The sequence below is a fragment of the Lepus europaeus genome, chromosome 9 (assembly GCF_033115175.1).
Source record: "Lepus europaeus isolate LE1 chromosome 9, mLepTim1.pri, whole genome shotgun sequence".
NCBI classification, from domain to species: domain Eukaryota; kingdom Metazoa; phylum Chordata; class Mammalia; order Lagomorpha; family Leporidae; genus Lepus; species Lepus europaeus.
In genome coordinates, this window is record NC_084835.1 from 58,832,835 (window position 1) to 58,855,924 (window position 23,090).

At 52.3% G+C, this 23,090-nt stretch overlaps 1 protein-coding gene across 1 annotated transcript in view; it reads right to left on the bottom strand.

Moving 5' to 3' along the window:
• RAB31 (RAB31, member RAS oncogene family) overlaps positions 1–9,086 on the bottom strand; it is a 128,798-nt gene extending 119,712 nt beyond the window's left edge. Inside the window, exon 1 of the mRNA XM_062201356.1 lies at positions 8,961–9,086. Within this exon, the coding sequence (XP_062057340.1) occupies positions 8,961–8,999 (39 nt within the window). The 5' untranslated portion in view covers positions 9,000–9,086. The remainder of the gene's footprint in view (positions 1–8,960) is intronic.
• Positions 9,087–23,090: the final 14,004 nt, after the last annotated feature.

The following is a 23,090-nucleotide window of genomic DNA, read 5'->3' on the forward strand; positions in this document are numbered from 1 at the left end:
ATTAAGAGGCAGCGCCTCGGGGAGGTGACTGGATCACAGGGTTGAAACCCTCATAAAAGAGACCCCAGAGGCCAGCGCTGTGGCATAGCAGGTAAAGCCAGCGCCTACAGTGCTGGCATCCCATATGGGTGAGATTTCGAGACTCGGCTGCTCCACTTCTGATCCAGCTCTCTGCTATGGCCTGGGAAAGCAGTAGAAGATGGCCCAAGTCCTTGGATCCCTGCACCCGTGCGGGAGACCTGGAAGAAGCTCCTGGCTCCTGGCAGTGCAGCTCCAGCCATTGCAGCCAATTAGGGAGTGAACCAGCAGATAGAAGACCTCTCTCGCTCTCTGTGCCCCTTCTTCTCTCTTTGTGTAACTCTTTCAAATAAATTTAAAAAAAAAAAAAAAAAAACAGAAAGACCCCAGAGGGCTCCCGTGCCCTGTTCCCGCCACGAGAGGACACCATGAGAAATGGCCATGTGCACCTCCGAGGAGAGCCCTCACGAGAACCCAGCCCTGCTGGCACCTGACCTTGGACTTCCCAGCCTGCAGGGCCGTGAGAAACACATGACGGTGGTTTAGAAATCTCTCAGTACACAGTGCACTGCTCTAGCAGCCCAAGAGTACTCGAACACCTGCAAGTGGAAAAATGAGCTCTTTAGAGGTTTATTGTGAGGAGCTCAGAAAACATGTGAGCTCCTCAAATGAAAGATGAATTTACTAACTAAGTAGTATGGGTGCTACGAGATGTTCTTAAAAAAAAACTTTCTGAATTAAATTTGCCATAAGTGTCAATGCCTTGGCCAACAGTCTGACCATAAGAACAAAGCAGGAACCCTCTGCTCTTTTCCCCGCCAGAAGGCCAGTGTCCTTTCCCTTCTCTCCTGCTCTCCTCACTTCCTCTCTCCCCCTCCCTCCCAGGAAAACGGCTTTGGCAGAGGCACCTGTTCCAACTACACGTGAAGAGTGCACATCCCAGGGAGGATGGTGATACCACGAGGGCAGAAAGGGAGCAGCCCTGGGAGAGCTCAGATGTCTTTTTCTTCCAGAAAAAGCAAAGACGTTGATTTCAAGGGATAGAGCTCTGTGCGGGGCGTCCTGCATAGAGGACAGAAAACCCAAGGCGCTTCCTTGCCCTGTGTTCTGCTGCTGCCCGGTGGGGCCCGGCCAATTTTCTGGTAACTCAGGTCTTGTAGGCACCTCTGGGGGCACTGGGAGCACTGGAGGGATCTCCTGGGGTGATGACAGAATCTGCCACCTCCATGAACTCCAGAGATCTAGCCAGGCAGGGCCAAGCCATCAAAAGTGAGGGAGCACTCACGTGGAAGAGGGCTCACCCTCACAGTGGTGTCCACTCCCCACCCCCACACCCAGCGCTCAACCCCACTTTCCCTTCCTTCCTCCTGCAGACAAACTTAGGCCACAAGAAGTCACCTCCCGGCTCCTCAAGACGTACACTCCACTCTGCAGCTCGGCGCCCACGCCCTGGGCAGAAGATGCTGCAGGACCAAAGTGAACCCCTGAGTCTGAGAGGCTCCGATTCCACTCGGGCCCTGCTCCCACCCTCCCCAGGCCCCTGAGCCCCCACTCAGCTTGCTCCTCTCACCTCCTCTGCCCAACAGCACACACCACCTTGGAGCAGCCACACCCTCAGGGTGAGAGCCTCTAACCTGAAAGCCCCAGACCCTCACGGTCTTGAGCGCTGACCTGAGACTCGGGGAGTGTGTCAGACTGTGCAGCACTCAGATCCAGGATTTCGGGGGTTAAAGATGCACAACCGGTAAAGTCCATGCGAATATTCCAGAATCTGGAAAACTCCAAAATCGGAAACACTTCTAGGCCCAGTTATTTTCCTACGCCCCTGCTACAATGCACAAGGCCAAAATCCTGCATCAATTTTGTTCAGACACCACCAGCTAGAACATATGGAAACTAATAAAAAAGTTTTGAATTAATGCCATAGAGGTAGGTGGGTGGGGTATTTAAACAGCACACATGACTATGTAAGAGAACAGGACCATTCGGCATCACCTCAGTTGTATCCTCACCAAAACCCTCGACCTGAAAGAAACAATGAGGAAGCAATCAGACAAACCCAGAGCGTGAGTCTCTCTACAAGACACCTGGCCAGGACCATTCAAAAACCCGGGTGTCGGGGCAGATGTTTGGAGCAACGAGCAAAGATACCTGAGTCCCAGACCAGAGAGCCTGCCTTCCACACCCAGGTCCAGCTCCTGACGCCCGCTTCCTGCTAATGCAAACCCTAGGAGGCAGCAAGAGATGGCTCAAGCAACTGGGTTCCTGCCACCCAGCTGGGAGACCTGCCACCCAGCTGGGAGACCTGGATTGAACTGCAGGCTCCCGGCTTCAGCCCAGGTTGTCTCGGGCATTCGGGGAGTGAACCAATAGATAAGAGTTTCCTCATTCTCCATGATAAATAGTTTTTTTAACCCTTAAAAAATAAAATACTGTTCTGGGGCACAGAGGGGTCCTGTTTAAGGTGAAAAGTAAATAACAGATGTGACGAACAAAGGGTTAATACAAGATCTCTGACTTGATCCTGGCTGGGTTTTAAGCAACTCTACCAGCATGGAGATAACGGGAAACATAAGTATGGACTATCTGTCACCTGTGTCCCACATATCAGAACACCTCGGTTTGATACCCAGCTCTGGCTCTCGGCCCAGGATCCCACAAACGCAGACCCGGGGAGGTGGCAGGTAATTGCTCCTGCTGCCCATGTGGGAGACCTGCATCGAGTTCCTGCCTCTCTGAGCTTGGCATTGTGCGGATTTAGGGAGTGAATTTAGGGAGTATGGTTCTCCTCTCCCTTCCTCCCATCCTCTCAAATAAATAAATCATTTTTAAAAATTGATTTATTTGAAAGGCATTGGGACGGGGGGTTGGGGGAAGAGTGAGGAGAGAGACAGAAAGAGAAACAAAAAGAGTGAGAGCGAATTAGATCAAGATCTTCCTCCCACAACAGCCAAGTCTGAGCCAGGCCAAAGCCAGGAGCCAGGCACTCCATCCTGGTCTCCCACATGAGTGGTAGGTACCCAAGTACCCAGACCATCATCCACTGCCTTCCCAGGCCCATTAGTGGGAACTGGATCAGAGCAGAGCAGCTGGCCTGGAACCAGCACTCAGATAGAGGACTGTGGTGTCGCAGACGCAGCTTAATTCACTGTGCTACAATGCAGGACACAAATAAAACTTTTCTGAAAAACAGTACAAGCAATGCCATTATAGTTTACCACCATCATGTGCCCACACCCCCGGAAAGACAGGGACCACGGCCATCCTGTCCATCTGCAGCCCCCACGGCTCCCAGCATGGAAGCAACACACTAAAACCGCCGTAAGACTGGGTGAACAAATGAATGCCTATCCTACTGTCAAATACATATCATACGTTATAAAAAATGAAAACAAATGAAAGCATAATGTTTGCATAGACATGCACGCACCAAATTATATAACCTGTTGGACACCGTGAAATTTTGAAGATCTTTTCCAACAAGAGAAATGAAAATCTTTATACTTTCCAGACCCCCTTTAAAACGTAAACTTTTCTATTTTCCAGTGACTGTAGCCCTGGAGCAGCCCTGAGGGGTCGGATACACTCACTGCTGCCGGGCCAGGGCAAAGGCGAGGGTCCCGGGCCTCAGAGCCAAAAACGAGGTGCTACGGAGGAAATGTCCGTGTCCCCTCAAACTCATACGGTGAATGTCAGCCCCAATGTGGGGGTGCTGGGAGGTGGCCTTTGGGATGATTCGGTCAGGATTGGAGACCAGAGGAGCTCTCTCTGCCAGGCTGGGTCACAGTGAGAAGACAGCCGTCCACAAACCAGAAAGTGAGCCCTTCACAGACGCACCTCGGCCTCCAGAGCTGTGAGAAACACGCGCCTGCTGTTTAAGCCACCCCATCCACGCTGTTTGTATTTAGCAGCCTGAACTAAGACCCAAGGACCAGAGAAGGGAGGAGAAGGGACAATGTGCCGTTTGAAAATAATCAGCAAATGATTACGATGCACACACCAGAGACGCTCTGAGCTCTGAAAGCTGAGGGAGGCATGAGGCAACGTTGACCCTGAATAGAAGAGGAACAAAGGGACTCTGGGGGCTGGGATCACCCTGGGGCAGGAAGCACAGGCACAGTATCACTGTTTGCCAGACAGCTCCCAGAGTTCCCTACATACCACGGGGGTTCGATTTCATAGGGAAGTCGAGTGCTGCCACGGCACCAGCACTGGGATGCAGCAGGTAAAGCCACCACTCACAATGCTAGCATTTCATATCATAGCCCCGGCTCCACTTCCGATCCAGCTTCCTGCTAATGCCCCGAGGAAGCAGTGGAAGCTGGCCCAAATACTTAGGCCCCTGCAACCATGCGGGAGCCTCGGGTGGAGCTCCAGGCTCCTGGCTTTGGCTTGGCCCAGTCCTAGCCTTTGTGGGCATTTTGGAGAGTGAACCAGCAGATGGAAGATCTCTCTCTCTCTGTGTGTGTCTCTCCCTCTCTCTTTCTCTGCCTCTTTGCCTTTCAGATGAATAAAAAAAAATTTTTTTTTAAAAAAAAAAGGACTTCTGCTAGCTTCCCTCAACTGCTCAAGAGTAATGCCTGCCTAGGAAAGAAAAAAATTAAAAACTAGAATGTTAATAGAATCTCAGATTTGGAAAGCCAACGTGAGGGCAACTGTGACAGCTTGGACGTGGGTTGAGCAGGCCTGAGGGTCAAAGTGCTAGAAGCATGGTCTCCAAGGTGGCAGTGCTGAGGTGATGGCACCCGCAGAAGTGAGGCCTAGCGGGAAACAGGGAGGTTGTACTATATCCAGGAAGGGCTTAATGCTATCCCTCTGATGAGTCAGTCCTGAGAAAATGAGCTGTTATCTTTATGGTGTTTTTAAAGATTTATTTATTTATCTGAAAGGCAAAGTTACACAGAGAGAGGAAGAGACAGAGAGAGAGATCTTCTATTCACTGGTTCACTCCCCAAATGGTCACAACAGTCAGGGCTGGGCCAGACCAAAGCCAGGATCCAGGAGCTTCCTCCAGGTCTCCCACATGGGTACAGAGGCCCAAACTCTTGGACCATCTTCCACTGCTCTCTCAGGTGCATTAGCAGAGAGCTGGATCGTAAGTGGAGCAGCCAGGTCTGGAACCAGTGCCCGTATGGGATGCTGGCGTCGCAGGTGGCAGCTTAACCCCCCATGCCACAACACCACCCCTAGAAAGCAGGCTGTTATATTGCAAAGTGACCTCATGTACTCGGCTCCTTCTGCTTTGGGTTCTCTTTCTATTCCTCTGCCCTGTGTGACACAGCCAGGTATCCTCGCCAGGTGCCTGGCACCACACGGTATGGAGGACCCTCCAGCCACCAGAACTACAGGTCAAACAAAACCTCCTTACTTAATGAAGTATGCAGCCCCAGGTACTCTGTTATAGCAACAGGAAACGGACTCAGATGGCTGCCCAGCCCAGCCCACCGTCCGATGCATTCGTTCCTTCCAGAATAACTGGAACAAATCCACATGATCCTGCTGGATGCTCTCCATAACACAGAGCTCACCATCGCACGCGGAAGTCTGGGTGAGGGTCACAGCTCTGTGAGCAGAAGCCTGTCCCCTCTCTTGGGTCCTTCTGTGCAAAGGCCCCCGTGAGTGTCCCTGGTGCCCGGTGTCTCACCACACCCCAGGTATTTTCTCCTTGATGAGCTCCACACAGATTCCACCCAAGACTAAGCAGAGACGCGTCAACAGCGCCTAGCCGGGCAGCAGGGAAGCCCTCTGCTACCTCTAACCACGCACTCAGCTGCTGGCGAAGTGGCAGAAATCACTAAATTGTTGTCAAGACAACCAAGTACAAATATAAATCTCCTTGGGATTCCATCCGGAAGCAGCTTTTAAGTACACGCACACGCACACACACACACACACACGGAGGGGAAATAATCAAACAAAGATCTTCCTCCCCGCCTTCACCGCCCTCCTTCTCCTCCTCCCACTTCTCCCTCTCCTGTTTTTCTGCCACGTGGGGATGTGTGTTAAAATGCATACTGGGAAACTTTCCACCTTTGGGGTTGAAACAGCTGCTGCTTCAAAACATTGCTTTTGTTAGGTTTTTTTTTTTTTTCATGTACTTTGCTGTTTTTAAGCATGCTGTTTTTACACTACATGTTTCCTAATACTAGTCTGGATTCCCAAAGCAAGACGAGCGGCCCTTACTGGGTCCTGAGGGTCCAAGGACCTCTCCCTCGTGTGCTTCACCTGTCATCCACACTCCTCTGCACGGCCAGCTTCCACAGCTGGACCCGCTGACCCCACGAAAGGACACCTACCAAGCCACTGCTGAGCTGTCCCCCTGCGGAATAAGCATTGAGAAAAGTCCACACGGGAAAACAAACTGTGAGCCAAGAATTTCAAACAGGTAGTCTGAAGAAACCCAACGCCCCTGAACCCTTGGTCTTCCCAGAGCACAAAGCATCCAGGGAATGTTCCAGAGGCCACTGTCAGCCCCATCTGGGAGCACTCACCAAGAGAAATAAGAGCAGACACGCCCAACACGTTGAGAAAACAGCTGAGCGGCCAGGGTTGTGAAAGCACAGGAACAGGTAACGAAGTCATCACCAGCAGACAGAACCTGCTGAACACTCCACCTCATGGAAGGAGCAGGCAGCTAGAGCCAAAGTCACCAGCAGGGAGCCTGGGCTGACACTGGCACTGCCAATGCCCCAAACAGCCGTACCTTCAATGGGAGGCATGTCCCCAAGCCATCACCCGGCAAATGGTCAGACACAGGATGTCACCCCTCCAGGCTCTCCTAGGAGACAGGTAGACCCTGTATGAGGCCCTCTGGGCAATAGAGGGTATGGCTGCCAGGGTCTGTGTGGCCTTAAAGAGATGCGGCCTGGCTAAAAAACAGGAAGCTGAGTGGCAACCATGCTCAAGACTTCACGCAGAGCAGCCAGACCTCCCTCTCACAAAGCGCAGGCCCTGGGGAGCCTGGCACGCCCTCTTCCATCCACTGGCCCCCACGGCCTTACACACCAACAGGGTACATCTAAAGCAGTTAAGGGTCCTGACGTCCCCAAGTGCGACATCAGCCAGAGAACTGCCCTATCCAGTGAGCACCTCCAAGGACAGCCTGTAGCATGCATCTGGCCCAGGAAAAGACCTGCCAAACCACCAGGACTTAACAAAGACAACTCAGTGTGGTTTCTCAGGTCAGCCGCCCTTTTAAATAAGACACCCTCTGACCTCAATGAGACTGCAAGAGCTACCCTCAAAAGCAGGAGCCACACACTGACGTCCCCAAGCCGCTCTCTGCCCAGAAATCTCTTCCCTGTCTCAGTCAACAATGTTCTGCCCCTCTAAGTTCAATTTCCTACCAACAGAGCCATCTCAAACAGCTAGCATAGGTGAGGCTGGGCTCCAGGAAGCTGCCCCAAAGAGTCTGTTTCGCTCTTGGAGATGCAAAACAACAAAATAAACAGAACTTTTCCTACAGCTTGCTGTCACCCTGGGATCACAGAACGCCAAGAATGCCACCATGGGTCTTAAGAGATCATCTGGCAGAGCCCTCTGCCTTAAAAGGCAAGCTGTGATTCTGTCCATTTTACAGCTGAGACGGCTGAGTTCTTGTCCAAAACTGCACGGCTGGTTGGTGGGAAAGAATGAGAGCCCAGGTTTCCTGCTTCCTGATACAGGGCCTTTGCCACCTGATCCATGTCCGCATAGAAGGCTGGACCCTAAACACTGATTGAAAATATGAAGTCACACGACGGGACAGGGCCTGTGCCGCCTAAGCAGATGATAAGGGATAAAGTGTCACTCACATACACACATACACCCCACATGCATCCAAAGTGCTCTAGGTCATGTGGGATGCAACATACCCGAGCCTCCCAAGGAAGCATAGACTCTGGTCATTCTGGACAGACTAGAGGACAGGAGGCCCCCTCCTGCCACGCTGAAAGGCAAGAGGGACCCCAATGGCATCCTTCCAGGTCCAGGCTGCTGCCGACCAAGTCCAGCGGGCTGGGAAGTCTCGGGCAGTCTGAGGCCAGCGCCATCCAGTGAGTGTGAGTCACGGGCAGAGGACAGGGCTGGGGAGGACACGGTTCTGCCCACCAATGGTTCCAGAAGGGCCTGGATGAAGCCCAGAGCCGCCCGCACTCTGGTTCCACTGAGTCCTAACCTGGACACACCTCTGTCCTCGTGTCCTGCCTGACTGCTTAGCACTTCTGAGGCCTGTCAGAAGGGGTCTAACCCTTCCGCTACTCTAAGGGAAACGGAGTTCTTGGGAGGCAGATTTGCCAACCGCAAGGGCGGCACACCAGGCCACCAAAGTCTGCAGGAAACATGGCCTGCTTTTAAAAGCAGCAATTCTGGAACTGGATGTGGCCCCCAAATGGAAGGGGCCGGAAAACATCCCCGAATCCCCAGGGCCGCAGCGCACCCGTTTCTGGCTACTTGAACCGTTCCTTCGGGTTAAGACACAGCCCGCTGAGGGGAAGTGGTGACGGGGGCCTCTCTCCGCCTGCTGCTGCTTGTCCCCAGCTCCAAAGGCCGCCGCACCCCCAGCCCCGTCCCTTCTGCCCCCTCCAGCCCGGCCACCCTCGGATGGCTCACCCAGGGCTCGGCTTTCATTTATTTATTTATTTATGTCTGATAAACCAACGGCTCCAGGAGGCACAAGGAGACGGGCGCCTGGGCTGAGGAACTTAAACTTGCGGGCGGAAGGAAATTATCAAAGACGAAGGCGAAAGCTCTCCCGGGCCGCCGCGCCTCCAGTCCCCGCCGCCGAGGGAGCCCGGCGAGGCCCGAGCGGCTCCGGGCGGGGAACGCGCCGGGGCCGAGGCGGAGCGAGCGGAGAAAACTCGGGGACGGCTCCGGCGCGGGGCGCGGGGAGCGCACAAGCCTGGGGCTGGGGGCGCTCGGAGGCGGGCGCGGGGCAGGGACCGGCGGAGGGGGCGCGCACTCACCCCGAGAAGGCACACTTTGAGCTCGCGTATCGCCATCATGTGCTCGGGGCCGCGTCGGCCGGGGGCTCAGCAGCATCGTCCGGGGCCGGGGCCGCTGCGCCCGCCCAGCCTGCGTCCCCGCGGCTCGGCCCCCGCGCCAGCCCGCGGGCGGAACCGCCGCCGCTGCTATTTCTGGGCCGCGCGCCGCGCCACGGCCGGTCACGTGGCCGCCGGCCGGCTCCTCCCGGGCGCCCGCGGAGCGGCTGGGCGGCTGGGACGGCCTCCTGGGCCCCCTGGGCATCCGCCCCTGGCCGCCCCGCCCCGGGGGGTGGAGGCACGGGCAGGGCTCCGGGCAGACCTGGGCGCCGTGGACGCCGCTGCTCGCCCGGCCGGTTCCTTCCGACGGGGGCCCTCGCCGGGCAGTGGGCGTCGCGCCGCTGACCGCCCCGATGGTCCCCGGCAGCAGTCGGGCCTGGGCAGAGGGGCGACCGTGCGGCCGCCTTCTGCAGTTCCTAGCGCCTGGGCCTCGCTTTGCGGCTTTATAGCTCGTCTCCCCCGGACTCGGGTTCAGTTCTCTGTACGTAACTGAAGATGATTCTAGAAGCAGTGGTCTCGTCCTGCCTCCACAAGTGGCATTTGGGAGAGGGAACCCGCCTTCTCCGTGAGACAGTGCCTGCTGGGGCCAGACGTGGAACTAGAAATGCAGAGTTGCGGCCAGACCAGGTGGAGAGGCTGCAACTTGGGACAGTGGCCGCTGGGGTCTTGTGCCTGCTCCACGCACCTCGTATGCCCTCCTTTGTTGTTGCTGTAAGCCAGCTAAGTAATTCACTGGTATTTCAGCTGGGAAAAATTTTTTTGAGACTTTTTAAATTTTTATTTTCTATTTCAAAGAGTGACAGAGAGATGCTCCATCTGCTGGTTCACTCCTCAAATACTGGCCACAGCCAGGGCTGGGCTAGGTCAAAGCCCGGAGCTGGGAACTCAGTATGGGTGCGCCCAGGCGCTGACCATCACCTGCTGCCTCCTAGGGTGCGCATTAGTAGGACTCTGCGTCAGAAGCAGAGTAATGAGGACTCAAAGCAAGCACCCAGACATGGGATGCGGGTATCCCAAATGGCATCTTAACCTGTGCACCAAATATCTGCCCCCTCAATGCCAGATTTCAAAATTTCATCCCCTGGGAACGGCAGTGTGGCGTAGCGGGTTAAGCCACCACCTGCATCCCTGGCATCCCATATGGGTGCAGGTTCGTGTCCCAGCTGCTCCATTTCTGATCCAGCACCCTGCTAATGGCCTGGGAAAAGCAGTGGAGGGTGCCACCCTTGTAAGAGACCTGGAAGCAGCTTCTGGCTTCAGCCTGGCTAGCCCCATTCGGGGAGTGAACCAGCGAATGGACGATCTCTCTGTCTCTTGCTTTCTCTCTGTAACTCTGACTTTCAAGATAAATAAACAAATGCTTTTTAAAAATAAAATTTCATCCTCTATCCTAAATTTGGGGCCTGACTCCTGAGTTTCCCGTTTTGATCAATGCCATTTCTGTTCTCCCAGCAGACGGTCCACCTGGATTGTCTGCCTTGGTTCCTACTGAAACCAGTTGAAGCTATGCAGCACCCAAGTAGCCCCACACAATGGTGAATTCTAAATCAAGGCTCCCAGAGGGACAAACCTTAGGAAGCTAGAAGCCCCTAAGCAGGCAACTGTATTGGTGACTGAGTTCTCCAGGGTAGCAGGAGCTTTCCCCCAGCCAGGTGCCGGCATGGCAGGTGCACGTGTGCTAGGTGTATGCACAGCAGGTGCCAGTGTAGCATGGACTGAAGTCTTCAAAAAGTAGCCGTGGGCAAGTCACAGATCCTATTCAACATCTCCACTGTATCAGTGACCGGCCTTGATTCATTATCCAAAGTACAGAGTGTTCTCTGCCAGCAGGGAACGGGCCTGCCCAGATCCGCACAACCCTGGGCACAATACCTCAGTGTCCTGATATGTGCTGAGCCTGCTACATAGTTGCAGGGACACCTTCACCTCCAACCAGGCAGCTACACAAGCTCCTCCCTTCCACTTCTCTTCTCCCTGCCTGAAGCCCCCAACCCTGACCAGAAGCCTCCTCTGCTCTCTTCAGCACCTGGAGGGAGTAGGGATCCGCTACATTGCCGTAGGTTGCTAAGGGCAGAACCATGCCAGACAAAAAAGAAGCGATGAAATCCCTGTTCCTTTATTCTTCCATAATTTTCCCCCTTCTGCTCTCTTTCCCACTAGCCTAGGAGTCTGGGGTACTTGCATGGTTTCTAGCTTCTCCCGAAATAGTCCCCTGCATAGGCTTTTTTTTTTTTTTTTTTTTTTTTTTTTTGACAGGCAGAGTGGACAGTGAGAGAGAGACAGAAAGGTCTTCCTTTGCCGTTGGTTCACCCTCCAATGGTCGCTGCAGCCAGTGCGCTGCGGCCGGCGCATCGCACTGATCCGAAGGCAAGAGCCAGTTGCTTCTCCTGGTCTCCCATGGAGTGCAGGACCCAAGCACTTGGGCCATCCTTCACTGAACTCCCGGGCCACAGCAGAGAGCTGGACTTAAGAGGGGCAACCGGGACAGAATCTGGCGCCCTGACCGGGACTAGAACCCAGTGTGCCGGCACCGCAGGCAGAGGATTAGCCTAGTGAGCCACGGCGCCGGCCTACATAGGCTTCTGGTTCCCCGAGAACCAACCGTCTGATTGTCCTTCCCACACTCATAGTCCCCTCAAAAACCACCTCATTTGTGTCTCGTTCCCTCCAAGCCTTGCACTCTGCAAGGTGGTCCTCCTAGTCTGTCAGCTGGACGGTGTGGATGGGTTTGTGCCCCCTCATCAGCCAGGTCACTACTGAGGCTGCAACATGGCCAGGTCCCTGTGACCAACCCGACATCAGGCACCACACTGTAGCCCGGAGAGGGGATGAGGGGAGGGGTGATTGCTCTGAGACACAGCTTAGGAATGACAGGTGCTAGGTGGCTCTCAACTATTGGAAAAGAATTCACCAGGACAGATGTCTTAGGTAGGATGTTAGAAATTAGCCTGTGTGTATGACAGGGGCATCTGCAGAACTCACGTTGGAAGCAGCCCAGGATTTTACACTTCAGAGTTCTGCCCATACCCTGCTAACTGTACAGGTGGTCTCAGCCTTTTCCCCATGGAGAACTTTCCAGGAGAATCCTGTCTTCTCCACATCAAATGGGTTACCTGTCCTGACTGAGCAATAAATTCTTTACATCCTTCCTCCAAGGAAGGCACCCTAAGGTGCCCCTGCTTGGCACCAGGTGGGCTCCCCAGTCTGATAGCACTGAGTTGTGAAACCTTGGGGGGAGTTTCACCTAGTTCACACTCAGAAAACCCTTTGTCCTGGAGGAGGAGGAGAAAGAGCAGGAGAAATGGCAGGAAGAACTGGACCCCTTTTCCTTAGAAGCCCTAGTCTGAACACAGACTGTGCTCAGCACTCGGCTCTCTGCTAAGCCGCCCGCCTGGCCTGCCAGGTGTATTCTCTCCATTTAACCACATGACCTTGTTACCTTGCTCTCCCCAGTCTGAGGGACGGGCACTCTGTTTGGATTCTATCCCATCTGTCTTGACGGATGCCCTACCCCAATAAACCTTGCTACCTTGCTTACCACTGTTCTCCACTAACAGAGTGAGCTGAGCTGGATGTATTGAACACACGGCAGGGAAGCAGCAGGAAAGCAGAACAGGTAGGGGCTTCCTACTGCTGTAGCACAGACCGTCAGCTGAGGACCGTACACCTGCACAACGGTCCCTCCTTAGGATGACTTACCGTGCGCTTGCAAGGGAGCAGCGGGCAGGCCAGTCAGAGTCTGCCCGTTGCCAAACAATTGCAGTATTTCCTCAGTCCGGGTGAGTTTCCTGTAGCCCAACAGGTTTTTCCAGGTAGGTGATGTGCATCTCTGCACAAAGCTGTGCAGCCTGCCCCACCTCGTGTCCTGAGGCCACTGTTCACATTCTCTATTATCTGACTCTACGGTTGTGACACAGAGGGCTCACCCCAGCTCCTCCGGAATTTTCTGCCAGCATGAAGACGTTCTGATAAGACTTCAGCAGAAGTAAAAATTTCATGATACATAACTGACCATGTATCAAATTAAGAAAAAAAAAAAAACCAGCATGCAAGTTTTTCTTCTGAGACCCTGATAAAGGAAATACTCATTGCATTAACTCACTCCCACTTTTCTGCTGCTGTAGTCTTCAATGGTATCACCCTACCTGCAAAATAAGTCCAAGCTCCTCAGTGTGTCTTGCAACGCACTCCCCACGCTAGCCTCTTCTCCTCCCATCCAGTGAAGTGCTGTCAGCCTTCGAATCCGGCTCAAAGTTCACCCCAGAAAGCCTTACCTGGGCTTCTCCCACCCCTGCACTTAGCATTCACTCAACATAAAGTCCTGAATAACTAACTCCCTTTGACAACAAATCAGGGGCCACACAGACGCACAAATGTAATCCTCTGTCCATCTGAGAGCTAACCCATGAGTGCCTCTGGGTCACTAGAGTTTAGAAAGGGCTAGAATTTTTTTTTAAGTGACTACAATGAATTTTCTTCTCTGCAGCTTCCCTAAGACTTTATTTTTTCCAAGCAGAATCTTTGACCTCTTGGTGCTGTTCACACAAGACTAATGTCTCATGGCTCTCTAGCGTGGGACGGGGCCCACAATGTTGGGATGGTTGGGCCACGGAGTTCTTTGGCAAGAAGCACCTGAGACAAGTTTCAGCGAACATGTGTTTATTAACAATCAGGCGCAAGCTTTTTTTTTTTTTTTTTTTTTTGACAGGCAGAGTGGACAGTGAGAGAGAGACAGAGAGAATGGTCTTCCTTTGCCATTGGTTCACCCTCCAATGGCCGCCGCGGCCGGCGCACCACGCTGATCCAAAGGCAGGAGCCAGGTGCTTCTCCTGGTCTCCCATGGGGTGCAGGGCCCAAGGACTTGGGCCATCCTCCACTGCACTCCTGGGGCCATAGCAGAGAGCTGGCCTGGAAGAGGGGCAACTGGGACAGAATCCGGCGCCCCGACCGGGACTAGAACCCGGTGTGCCGGCACCGCAAGGCAGAGGATTAGCCTGTTGAGCCACGGCGCCAGCCATGGCACAAGCTTTTAAAAGGCAGGCAAAGAGTAGTAGCTAATGGCAACACTAATTCTATATGATAAAGCAGGTACTGGCACCTCTATGCTTTTCCAATCCGCTTGAAGGTCGCGTAGCCTACGAAGCCTTCCAGATGGTCTCCATGGGTCTAGGCCACACCTGGGAGCTGTTTACCTGACAATTACAAGGCCCTTCAACAGGAAGTGGGGGTAGAGGAAATGTGCCTGGGGTCCCTGCCACCTGCCAGCAGCTAGGTCATATGTGGGGGTCCCAGTGTGCTGAGCCCTCGACCACAGTTTTTCCTGGGGAGCATGGCCCTCTTAACCTCCTACATGGGCTAGGCAGGCGGTCTCCCAGCCGGGCACAGGTCACCCATGTTCTAGGGTCTAGAAGAGTTATCCTCAGAGTCATCTTCATGACACTGAATTGAGTCCCTGCACCAAGGGTTCCACAGGGTGGGACTGTGGAGCCTGGAGTGCTCCCCGACCTTGGGGGCTGCATTCTCTAGAGGACTCTGCCTGGAGATGTCCCCAAAAGAAAAGAGTATATCACCAACAAGCGTTTAAGTGAAAGTCTACCAAAAAAAAAAAAAAAAAAAAAGCCCAGTTTTTTTCTTTAATTACTGGCCAAAGGGGCTGCTGCTGTGGTGTAGTGGATTAAGCCAGCACCAACACAGGCATCCCACATGGGCACCGGTTCGAATCCCAGCTGCTCCACTTCTGATCCAGCTCCCTGCTAATGCCCTTGGGAAAGCAGCAGCAGATAGCCCAAGTGTTTGGAGCCCCTGTCATGCATGTGGGAGGCCCAGATGGAGTTCCTTTCTCCTGGTTTCAGCCTGGCCCAGCCCTGGCCATGGTAGCCATTTTGGGGAGTAACCAGTGGATGGAAGATCTCTTTTTTTCCCTTTGTCTCTTCTTTTCTCTCTGTAACTCTTTTTTTTTAAAAAAAAAATACCTAGAAATGAAAAAGTTAAAACTGGCAAAAGTCAATAGCTGTCATAAAACTGACCATGTATTTTGAGTCCCAAATCCTTTTTTTGGGGGGGCCATGATATACAAAGGCAAAAGGAAACAAACAAAGCTTGCCTGTTTGTGCACAAACAACATGCACACAGACAAATAACATCAGGAAAACAAAACACATCATCTCTAGGAGGGAAAACGAATATGGTTGCATTAGTTGCAACATGAAAGGGTTGAAATAGCTCAGATCCCTTAACATTGGGAGAAACTAAGAGACTTCGGTATCTTCACTGAGTTTGTTTAATGGATAGATTTGAAAACCCACCCATGTCACCTGCACACCAGGCAGGTATTAAATGAAAAGTGTATGCTTTGTAGACTTATAGGGAAGTTCATAAAAAAAAAAAAAGGTTCTGTGAAAATAGTATGACACAAAATGGGCTCTTGCACATTAAATAATGCAAGCAATACAAATTGCTATCACTCCCTGGAGTACAAGCTGTCCCCATAGCACACTGGCAGTCACCTGCACAGCTCAAGGGACAATTAAGGAAAAATGTTTGTGCTGTGGTGTAGTAGGCTAAGCCTATGCCTGTGGCACTGGCATCCCATATGGGCACTGATTCGTGTTCCATCTGCTCCTCTTCCCATCCAGCTCTCTGCTTATGCTTGGGAAGGCAGTGGAAGACGGCCCAAGTGCTTGGGCCCCTGCACTTGCATGGGAGACCCAGATGAAGTTCCTGGCTCATGAATTCCTACGGACCCAGCTCTGGCTATTGTGGCCATTTGGAGAATGAACCAGTGGATGGAAGATCTCTCTCTCTGTCTCTCTCTCTCTCCCTCCCCCTGTCTGTAACTCCATCACTCAAATAAATAACTAAATTTTTTTTATAAAACTTTGTGAACCCTGTTTTTAATGAGTAGGCCTTTCTTATAGAACTGTAAGAAAACTTAGTGTTTCCAGTGACAACTAAATTGCCTCTTACATTTTTCATTTATGTAACAACTTCCTTCCTTCCTTCTTCCCTTAAGTTTCAGAAACTTCCTGACTAGCAACCGCTGTGTGATCCTGTTTGTAATTCATACCTTTTCAACAAATTTTGAGATGAATCCTGGACATATGAGGGACTTCAAAAATTTCTTAGAAAACAGAATGTAGGGTCTTAGTCCACCTGAATGAGGATGGACTGGGTCCGAAGAAAGGTAAATGCACCGCTCGCCTGTTCCCCAGCCTCCCGATCCCGGAGACAGACGCAGCGGGGAGTCAAGTCAAGCCAGCAAGAACTCGGTTTATTGCGCCCCCGTAGCAAAGACTTTTAAAGCACAAGACCACAGGATTACTGGGGCAGGGCGTAAGGACCAACCAATTACTTAAAAGGTCATTTTACAGGGCGATTTTCTACAGGACCAGCCACATGTCTGTACACTCATCATCAGTTGTCGTCACCTTCCCTGATGCTGCGCGGCCAATCAGCTTTGGTGGTAAACGACTTTGGGTACTGCCCACCTTACTTCCTTTGGGCGCCATCTTTGAATTGCCTCCTGTGCCTAATTTCCCCACAACAGAATTAAAAGATTTTTTTTTTTGGTGCAAAAAAGTGAAATCCTTGCATACAAGAGAGCTTCAAAAAGTTCTTGGAAAATGCCTATTATGAATAAGCAATGAATAGATTTGAAAACCCACCCATGTCACCTGCACACCAGGCAGTCTGGGTCACGTGGGGTCCTGGACAAGGCCCCTCTGTCTCCTGTGCAGTGAGCAAATCCCTGCTCTGATCCTTCTGCCAGTGACCCATTGATGAGCACAGGGACAGAGACTGTGACAGGTGCTGTTTGTGTGTGCCCCTGGACCTGATTCTGTTCCCTCCATTAAGACGCCCCAACCCACTCCCTTTGCACCCCTCATCCCGGAAGCTGGGGGCTCCCAGTGTGTGCAGTGAGGTGCAGAGCATCGCATTCCCTGTCCTGGTGATGGCTGTGGCAGGGCTGCCATCCCATTTCACAGATGAGGGCACTGAGGCTGCAGTGAGAACACCCACCGCAGGTCAGATCTGTGACCGCAGAGCCCACATCCCTGACATGAGGAGATGCTGCCCCAGCCATGACAGTGTCTCCGTGTTCGTTGCTTGCCTTGGACTGCCCAGCATTTGGTTCTCTTTGTCCGACCGACAACCCTGGCTCTGCCCCTGGGGAGGTGCCAGTGTCCTCTCCAGAGGCTCCAGGTCCCGGCATTGGGGCCATGGTGCAGGGAGAGTGGGGTGGGGAGGGCACGGCCTGGGGAGTTCGCACGGTGTGAATTGTACATTTCACAGCGGGTAATAAATTAAATTTTATTTTGGTAAAGGGACAATAAGGTGGAGACAAGGAACACAATGGGGAGGAATAAAGAGAAATACAGGATCATGGAGGTGGGGAAGGACAGGTGTGGCACGGGGTCCGAAGCAGAAGGGACTTCAGGAGCTGGGGCTGAGGCCGGGGCCAGTGCTGCGTCTGGTGCCCCTGCAGCTTCCTTGGCTGCAGCTGGGGGCTGGGTGGCCCCCTGCTCCACTGCTCCACACACCCCTGGCTCCAGGCCCACCATCCCCAGAGACTCTTGTGTCAGGGCCTCCACTGAGCCCTGCTCGGCATCCAGGGACACGGCTATCCCCTGCTCATCGTTGGAGGGCCAGCACTGCTCCAGCAGGGGTGTTGCTTGAAGGTCATGGCTCTGCTCCGCCCCAGCCGTGAGGTCAGGTACCAGGCCTGGCCCTGACCTTGCTTCACGACTAACACAGGCGAAGTCGTCGGGCCCCACTGCCTCCGCTGTGAGATGGGCATTTGCGGACCCCCTGGGCTCTATCTGGGCCTTTACCAAGATTAAGTGACTGAGAGGGACCTCTGGTGGTTTGTGCGACCGGGGTAATGCCCGATACAGGAGCTTTGGAGTTGTGGGCGTGTTTGACCACTCCCCCACTACACACAGGTCATCGGTTTCAGTTGGCTGACGGTCGTCCGGGCTGCTGGCGAGCCCCAGCCCGCTGTGCTGCGCCAGGCGCAAGGCTGACCTGTCCTGGACCTGGGAGACAAGAGCAGAGAATGGCAGGGAAGAGGCGGTCCCTGGATCCCTCCACAGCCAGCAGCTCTGGGCCTCAGGCTGTCCCCACCTCTGAACTCCGGCCTCCCTCCTCCAAAGGTGAAGTGGCTCCTTGTCCCCCCACACCCAGGGGCCTATGGCTCCCAGTGGGATCTCAGTGGTGTCCTGGCCAGCAGAGACCTGCTCTGGCTGCCAGACTCACCCTGGTCTTTTTCTGCTTGAAGCGCCAGGAGCATCGAGGGTGAGGGCTGGCCCAGCGTCCCCACCACTGGGCAAGGCACCCACAGCAGGGTTTCTTGGGGCCTGGGCTTCGGCATCGCGGGATACAACTCAGGAACATCTTCCTATGAGTCTCTATCCAGGTGAGCTGGCTCAGACTCAACTCTGGAATGTTGGCTTGGTTGCCAGGGCACCCAGTTCTCTAGGTCATCACCAACATAGTGAGGTCACTTCCTGTGGCTCCTAAGCTGAGCCCCCTCCTCACACAAGATATCCTCAGATTCTCAGTGGGCACTTCCTATTCTACTTCTACCCCTACGCCATGTGCCACTGTCCTCAGTTGCACCACACAGGCAGCACCTGCCACAGAGCTGGCCTGGGCCCAGACAGTGCCACAGCTAGGCTCAGACCTGCTCTCTCGTCTTTGTACAAGTTTGACCCTGCACAGTTCATCGTGCCTCTCTGGACATTCTCAGTCTCTCTTCTGGTTTCTGGGGATCTTTCTAGCATGTGCTTGCAAGGGATGCCATCAGTTCTGTAGTGCCCAGGGAGCCCTAGGCCTGGTATCACCTGTACTGATGCACACCCTATATGTGGGCGATCCCAAGGAGGGCTGGACCAGGAATGGGGCATGCTTAGAGTTCTAGGAAAACGAGGGGCTTCCCTGGCTCCTCCCTCAAGGCTCCCAGCATCCTCCTGTTCATGTGGCAAGGAGGAGATCGGGAGGAGCAGCTGGAGAAGCCAGTGAGCTCACCGTGCTAGGGACAGACGGACAGAGCGGGATGCAGGCAGGAGGGACTCACTTCCTCCGTGTCTCCATCACCTCCTGAATGGGAGTGCTCAGAAGTGTTCCAGAACAAGTGGGCGCCCTCACTCAGAACAGGAGAGGCCTCTGTGGGGCTCTCACAGAAGAGTGGTGTCAGGGGGCCGACAGCAGCCTGGTCACCACCGGCCTTTTACAGACTCCTCTGCCCATCGGCCTCCACCCTCTGACTCTCTGGTTGAGCTGAAAGTGTTGGATTAAAAGACGAGAAAACACGAAAAATGTATTTTTTAAGATATTTATTTATTTATTTGAAATTCAGAGTTACACAGAGAGAGGAGAGGCAGAGAGAGGTCATCCATCCACTGGTTCACTCACCAAATGGTTGCAATGGCCAAAGCTGGGCCAATCCCAAGCCAGGAGCCAGGAGCTTCTTACGGGTCTCCCACACGGGTGCAGGGGCCCAAGGACTTGAGCCATCTTCTACTGCTTTCCCAGACCATAGCAGAGAGCCAGATTGGAAGTGGCGTCTCCAGCCAGCACCCATATGGGATGCTGGCACTTCAGGACAGGGCGTTAACCCGCTGTGCCACAGCACCAGCCCCATGAAAAATGTATTAACAGCATCCATAAAAGGCAGTGGATTGATTCAGCTGTGACCACTTCCCAAAAGTCATGAGTGACACATAACCCAGCCTATCCCAAAAAACCAGGAACTTAAATTTCAATGAGGCAGACTAAAGCCAACCCAACATCAGTTTCTTTTCTTAGGCCTTCAATAGAGTGTTCTGGCTATTAAGTAATATGAGCTTTTTTCAAGATTTACTTCATGTATTTGAAAGGTAAAGCTACAGGGGGAGAGAAAGAGAGAGATCTTCCACGTGCTGGTTAACGCCACAAATGGCTACAAAAGCCGGGACTAAGCCTGGCTAAAGCCAAGAGTCTGGAACTCCATCACAGGTGGCAGGGGCCCAGGCACTTGGGCCATCTTCTGCTGATTTCCCAGCAAGGAGCTGGGTCAGAAGTGGAACAGCTGAGACTTGAACCAGTGCTCAAATGAGATGCCCACTTGGCAGGTGGCAGCTTAATGCTCTGTATAACATTCATGTCATATAACCATGTACAACTGGTCCCCTAATGTGGGCTTTACTGCAATGTCTCAGAGTAATACTATGGCGCTTGAGATAGAATTGTTTCTTAAAAAAAGTCGTGCTTCACCATTTTTGTATTTTAACAGTATTTGTTATCAAATTAAAAATTGATTTAATTTTACGTGTTGGCAAAAATTCTTCTATCTTGAGGAGTTTCCATTTATCATAGTCTATACATCCATTCAGCAACTAGCGAATGCTGGGTATATGCTAGACATCGTACTTGCTGGTTGTAGAGATGCTGCATAAATACCTCTGGGGGGGGCACACCCCCTTGAAATTAGAGGCATGGCCACAGTTTCTGCTCAAGCCAAAATAGGCCAGGGATGGGCACATCTGCCCAAAGGAATGTGGCAGCAGGAGCAGCAGGGGGCTAATGGACCTTCATTGGTACCTGGAATATTTTCAGGAATTTGTAAATTTGCACGAGCATCTAAATGGGCCTGTCTCTGAAGATTTTCAACATAGCTCTAATCCCTATGTTAGACCACCAGACCGAATTCCTTTTCCCAAATCCTTAAGTTGATGTATAACCTTGCCTACGTGCCTGCTAACTTGTAGACTTGCTGGTACCCTCTAAATAAAAGTGGTGTGTCCTTAGAATGGATGTTCCCATGTCCTGTCTCCCCATTTGAGAAACCCTGCAGCTGGTGTTGTAAGCAGGTATAAAACAACATAAGTAAACAATTTAACTGCTTCTGTTCAATGTGAAGCTGGGAAGCTTATGCTTCGGAGCTGGACTGTTGGCTTCCCACTTGCCCACGGCCTAAGGCACTCATTGCCTTGTTCCTAATCTCAACTTCTTTTGCAAAGCAGGACGATCTGGTCAGGCTAGTTCTCTCAGCCACCACCACCAGCACCCCCTAGCCCTGCCCATGGGCCTCAACGGGCCACCGTGATGAAACAGAGAAGGAAGGCATTGCCACTGAGCCAGTGACAAGCCGTGGTGCCTGACACCAGAAACCTACACTCCTTCATGATTTCACCAAGTCAGCTTCCCTTCCATGTAGCCTCTTTAAAAACCTAAAACACCCTCATCTGGAGAGTGGTAGTCCTGAGACGCTGAGGTCTGCCACCCTCTCATCCGTTGACAGACTAAATGTTCTCTTTCCTTCACCCCAAAGCCTTGTCCTTGTTATTTTGATTTGGCACCAGGGACAGGCACTGAACTTTCAGTAATAGTGTGGAACTTACAAAGAGGCCAACAAATCAGCAAGCAACTATAAAACACTTCTATATACCTGAGGCTTGATATGTTAGCTTCACTTCTGTTATTCTTCCCGTTAAGAAAATGGACAGCATCCAGGGTCACTAAACCTTGATCGTAGTCGTTTCATAGTCCCAGGTAAAAGGGAAGAGGCTCAAGATGGCTGGAGTTGGAACCTAATCAACCAGGAAGTGTGAGGCAGCAAGAGAGTTCGAGATCTTGATTCCATCTAAATTCCCAAGACTGCCCTAGCATAGGAAGAATCCAATGCTGACTCTCCTTAATTTGAAGTGCCTCTTAGATTATTGAAGTACTACCTATTTAATGGTTAACTGAATTGCCTTCAAGCTCCAGTCCCACTGGAACTCTTGCAAAGTTTGTTTCTATTGTCTTGGCTACCATAATTAAAGACCAGAATTTGAACAAATTTGAAGCTCTGTTGACTTGTATTGGCTATTGATTCATCAGTTGCACAGCATCCTGTCCGGAGATTTAGAAAACTCACTCCAGTGAGGTGAGCACAGGAGGGAGGGAGCTTGATGGGCAGGAAAGGCTGGAGAAGCAGAAACAGGGGACACAAAGCAGGCCAGTCCTTTCAGGGTCCCTTCCCTCTTGGACTAAAGCAAGTGGACTTCCTTTTCATGCTGATACAGATAAACTGAGCCCCTTCTGATTGTTTCCTATAAATGGTCCCGTTGGAAAACTGGCCCATCTCAAGTTTCACTTGATTCTGTCCCAGGAATGATTCCCTTCTGGCTTGGTCTGGTCTACTGGGGCTAGAGCAGGAGCTTGGTTTAAACCAATAGCCTCCCACAAATTTTATTTAAAATTATTATTCAACTGTTCTCTCTTTGGTATTCACTGGCTCTCTACTTACCTACATGACAGAGACTGGTTGAACTCATTGAGAATTCAGTCCAGGCTTGGTCCGTGTTCTGCACCCTGACAATCTTCAGCGAGTGGGTGAATTAGAGTTAATCAGTGACCGACGGGTCTCCAGTGGGGCCGAGTCCAGAGAGCACTCTGAGTAGACAGAGCTCAGGTCCAACCCAGGCGCCTTCAAGCTCAGACCACATGAATTTAAGGAAGTTTTTGACTTATATTTAGCCTAGTTTCATCCTGTGAAAAAGATGGACTAAAAGAGGCTGTTGTGTTATTTGGGGCGTGGTGGGGGTGTCCATTAGACTCGTGTGTGTATGTGACATTAGCGAATCTGGATGACAAATTTTCGTAGCTTGCCTGTGACCCCCAGCTTTTAGCACTGGGGGTACTGCATCCTGGGAAACCCGCGGCCCCAAATGAACTGCAATGGTTGTCACCCTGCTCCCTTCGCTACGCTTCTAAACCTATTTTGAGATTGTGACTATCCACTAAAAAGGAAGTGTTCACTTCCAAGCACCCTCACTTCCTTCCTCTTTTTCAGCTCTGAATGCAGAGAAGACTCTAGATTCAGAAAACATCGTCACTCCCCCACGCATGGCCATAAACATGAAGAACCTTGGAGTCTCTTTACCCCTACACTCAGACCGCTGGGGGGCTTCCTAGGCAAATGCACCCCTCAGCTAAGTAGCAACTTTGTCACTGAAGGACAGACAGGTCTACCGAACAAAACAAAACCAGAAGAAAGGATGGCTTAGTCCCCAGCCACTGGCAAGGTCTCTT